General features: G+C 39.3%; 1 protein-coding gene across 1 annotated transcript in view; it reads right to left on the minus strand.

Moving 5' to 3' along the window:
• LOC138028660 (NF-kappa-B-activating protein-like) overlaps window positions 1-4,218 on the minus strand; it is an 11,097-nt gene extending 6,879 nt beyond the window's left edge. The window contains exons 1-3 of the mRNA XM_068876261.1: window positions 3,923-4,218; window positions 2,090-2,137; window positions 657-737 (exon numbers count right to left, since the gene is read on the minus strand). Coding sequence (XP_068732362.1) covers window positions 657-737; window positions 2,090-2,137; window positions 3,923-4,086 — 293 coding nt within the window. The 5' untranslated portion in view covers window positions 4,087-4,218. The remainder of the gene's footprint in view (window positions 1-656; window positions 738-2,089; window positions 2,138-3,922) is intronic.
• Between the last annotated feature and the right edge of the window lie 782 nt (window positions 4,219-5,000).

Below are 5,000 nucleotides of genomic sequence, written 5' to 3' on the forward strand. Positions count from 1 at the left end.
AGTATAATTTATTACAAATGGGGTCAATTTTGTTGGGCTGGACCAACACACGGTGTCTTTATAATAAAAATAATAACTAAGGAGAAAGAGCTGCCTTGGTATTACACCTGCAAATGGTTAGACTTTCAAGTCTTCTCGGATAAAGACTACAAACTGTAGGTTCCGTCTAACTTACCTTTCCTGTACTAGGTAGTCTCCTTTGCAGCCGTTATTGGGGCATCACGCCACTCTTGTCCCACTCTTTAGGGGGGCATTGCGTGACATCCAAAAAACAGCTGCGAAGGAGACTACACCCTAGAAGGTTACATTGGAAAGCCTAGATATTCTCTGCTATTCTTCTTAATCACCTTTTCCCTTTAAAGAAAAAGAGGGTGTAAAAAAGGTGTTGTTATATTGTTGTTGCTAAAAAAGCTGGCGACCTCTGATCATTATGTATTATACATGTACCTAATAATAATAATAATAATAATAATAATAATAATTGCCATGCTAATTGCCGTCGCAAGCACAGCAATGACACAGCTCAACAAGTTGAACCGAAAGCATAACTATCTACCTATAATTAATTAACTGACCATGAATTTGAGTGCTGTGAATAAAAAAAGAAAACATTTAGCTTAATGTATTCATTTTTTTTATTACATTTTATTACGTACTCAGGGGGAGCTTCTCGGGGTGACAGGCCCCAAACTTCAATGACTCCAGAAGCACTGATTTCTTCACGAGCTTTTCTCCGTCTGAAACATTATCATGAGACAAAGTTGTCAAAAGTTATGAAGTCTAATCAGAGACCCATAGGGGTTGAAACGTGTAACGCGTGTTCACAGCTTCCGAATATTCAGCGCGAACTGATTGGTTGAATCTTTCAGTGCTAAGTACCATATTTGGAAAGCACTCGCTGTTGTTGTTCCAAATATGGTACTTAGCAAATTGAAAATTCAGAAGCTTGTTTCTCAGCACACAAGGGGCCGTTACATGTTTCAACCCTTATGGGTTTCTGGTCTTAGACTAATATAATTGCTAAGGCATGATTACCTTCATCCTGGTTTCCGTACCTGGAGAAAAGCCCTCCTAGATCTATCAAAATTACATGTACCCCTATGTGCTTATTCATTGCCAGGATGCACTGTATGCCAGCCAAAAAGCCAAGCCTGTAAGTCAGTTGAGAGTAATCTGATTAACTTTTCTCTTATTATTGCTGTGCCTTTCATAAATGTGCATCTGGACTGTCAAGCAAACATTTTGCCTTCTCTAACTGCCAATCATGTTTGCAGCGACAGTTGGAAGACTCTTAAATCAAAGCTGACAACAAGTGCTACTATGGCCAAAAAATCAATTCTTTGTCTTCAGATTTCAAAACAATGTTAACTAAACACTAAGGGTCGATTATTAAAACATAGTTTAGACAGTGTTTAACTTAACCGCGTTCTAAGCCATTTTCAATATTGCCAACAGCCATATCTTAATATTGTCTGCTGCTGGTGATAACAAGAAGGTTTGCATTCCAAACAAGACAGCAATTTATCTACTTAAAATATACCGCTTATAAACAGATTTGGAGGTCCACTAATTGTCTTAAGCCGTCGCTTAATTTAGACTTTGTTTAAATAACTGGCCCTAAGTGGCCCAAGTTATAAGCCTTGATTTAAAAAAGAAACCTGAATTTTCCATTTTCATGGCGGCCTGCCATTACTAATTAAAAATTAATTCTTGGAAGAGCTGGTGCGAGAAGAAAATGACATCAAATACCCACTAGTTTAAGAATACAATGTAGTTTGCATACATAAGCTGCACGTACACACTGAAATTTCAAGCTAGTGAGAAAATTATATCACTTTTCCCTGGATCCAACCCTCTGAGGTCCAATCAGTCAGTTTTGAACATGATTGATGGTGGACAGGATAAAAATCAAAGCTCAAAATGTTCCCAGTCAGGTTTTTAAGCAAACACACTTTCAAAATTTGAAGGAAAAAAGGAAATGATTTCTTGATCATAGTAAAACTTAAAACCTTTGTAACAAGTTTGGTTAGATTTCAGACATAAAGGAGCTCAGAGAGAGAGATTTCAGACATAAAGGAGCTCTATTTACCTGTCCATAAAACTCTCTGGAGTGGGCTTTCTCTTCCGTCTATGGTACCTTCATTAATTAATAAAAATTTGATAAATGAAATTACATAATAAATATCACCATGACAGAAATTAATATTGCGTCACATATGGCTACTGTTGCTCCACTATCATAAATAATTTATAAGCTTGAGAATTACGTATCGTCATAAAGTGATTAATAAATAACCATAATTTGTAAGGGTGAGAAATAAGGTTATGATCATAAGGTAAAGACTTAAGTTGCAACTAGTACATGGAATGTTGATAACATAACATAGGCTCTTAAGTGAACCATTGCAGCAGCACGCATGGCAACACAGCTTACCATACTTGAGAAATACAATCACGTACTTGTAGCTTGCACATTCATTGAGCCATGCTTTTGAGAAATCTAAAATAACATGACCTCCACACAATCCAGACCAATTCATTCCAGTGACAATTAGTCTTGACATGATAGTCAGCAGACCTGTAGCACTGTTTTTTTTTTGTGATAATTGTCTTACTGGGGGAGGGGGGAATTTGTTGACGTTCAACTTGGACTGTATGAATTATAAGTACTGTGGCGACTGTACCCCCCTTGGGAAACCTTGTGCACCCATCCCACGCAAAGCTAGTGTTGATGTTGGATTAAAAACAAAAGAAACCACTCATCGCTGTGTTGTATTAAGCTCTTTACTGGTACTCGTAATTGAGATATGGAACTATCACAATACATAGTCATTCAGGTCAAAAGTGTCTTTGAACTTCTAGTCTAGTGTCCGTGTGCAAATTTGGACAATATGGTAACCTTACTTATGATAAAATATAAAGGCTAAACTACAGATATCAGGGCTACATTTAGAGACTCACTGATGAACCAGCTCGTTTGACTGGTTCTTTCATCCACTGCCAAGCCAAACAAGCCAGTAGTTCCACCAGCCCTGTAATGCCACGGGTCGAAACTCACATTGATCCAACCGCCATCCACAATCCTGGACGGCATTCTTCAAACCGCACGCCTCATGATATGTTTGCTAACTGTAACTTGAGCTCGCTGTGTCCCATGCATTCTTTTGGTATGTACTTTAAGTAGGGTTATTAAAGTGTATCATTTTACAGTAATTCTGCTGGTGTTAAGTGAGCCCACAGTAACATGAAGTATCACACGAGGATTTGGTTGCTAAGTAACCGCCGTACATGCTCAGCACAGCGAGTTTCGACCCATGGCAGAGGCAGACCACAGACTGCAAACTGCCTAGCTACAAATAGCACTGATAAACAGTATTTAAGTCTGAGCATCCATTTCAAATAGCGCTGATCAACAGTACTTAAGTCTAAGAACCCGTTTTAAAGCAGTTAGCTTTCAATAATTGTGATTTAGGGTTAGTCTGCAGTCTGCAGATGTCAGACACCGTGGCAGAGGTCACTTTTGCTGAACTCCTCAGCCCAGCGAACGCAAAAAGAGAAGGGACCTCCGCTAGAAGGGAATGTTTAAAGCTGAATAGCTTGTGGGGTAATGTCCACAAATGAAATCAAATCAAATTAATACATATCAAATCATAATGGTCTTTGCCGAGAGGGGAAAACCGGAGTACCCGGAGAAAAATCTCTGGGGGCTAAGTACAGAACGAACAAACTCAACCCACAGATGACACAGGGCCAGCACATGCAAATTAGTTAGAAGATTACTTTTGTAGAACGAGACACACAACAATGGGAGCTTTTGTTATTCAATGATATGGAAATAAGTGGCCCTACATTCTGTAGTTAAGCCATGATATGAATGGTTAGAAGATCTACTAAAACTTTTAATTAATACACATGTACGTACCTGTGACGTTCTCGGCTCCTGCTTCTAGATCTCTCGCGACTGCCGCTTCGACTTCGCGATTTTGAGCGAGACATTGAGCGCGAATATCGACTTCTGTGATATCCATTTCTAGGGGATGGACTACGGCTACGCTTTTTGATGTTATCGTCAATATATCGAGCCATCTTCTTTCGAAAATCGCTCAAAATCGGTGCGAAAACAAGTCAACACATTGCAAATGAAAAGTTGGAAGTTTGTGGAATCCAGTGTCCTCGCGGTCATGACCTTGTGGATCAGGCATGTAACAGGAATGAAACGTCTTCTCCAAATGGGTGTCTCGAAAACTCAGACCCGAAAAATAAAACATATTTACACCGCGTGAATGCCGCAAGCCGACTTGTTCACTGTTCGTCGATACAGTGGCATTACGTGCACTGATCCTCAAAAAATTATCCGCCAAGAAAAGAAAAAACAGCTTACAGTGTTACATACGTGCAGCGATCATAAAAATTATACTCAACATTCCTAGAGAATTTTATTTTCGTTATCGCATAAGCCAAGTTTATATCCACAAAGTGTCGTGTAATTACAAGCCATTCGCGAGGTGTGTTGCGTGATGGTTTCCTGTGCAAATAAAGGACTGGCGTCACCCGACACCTTCTGGATATAAAGCAATATAAGGAAATTTTCAATGCGCTTATTGCATAAAGATGTAGAGTTTGACTTAAGTAGTAAGAGGACGGGTAATCTGCAAATACAAATTAAATATTCTCTCATTTACATTATACCGTTTCTTTGACACCAGCTAGATTACAGCAAAAAGAAAGCACAACTTTCTCGCCAATTTTCTATGATAAAAACTTGTTCAGAAATCCAGACTCTACGTTAACAGCACACACCAGGCCTACTCCTGAATACCTCGCTAGAAATTCGATGAGGGCCAGTCTCGTGCTTCTTAAGTTGCCTCGCTCATGCCCAAAATGAATTCTGGGTAATTCTGCCATTCCATCACAAGGGAAGACTCCCGATTCTCATTTCATAGTTTTTTTTCATAAGTGTCGGGCCACTCAGACCTACCAGCAAAATAAGGCATCGATTG

Source organism: Montipora capricornis, chromosome 13 (assembly GCF_036669925.1).
Source record: "Montipora capricornis isolate CH-2021 chromosome 13, ASM3666992v2, whole genome shotgun sequence".
Lineage (NCBI taxonomy): Eukaryota > Metazoa > Cnidaria > Anthozoa > Scleractinia > Acroporidae > Montipora > Montipora capricornis.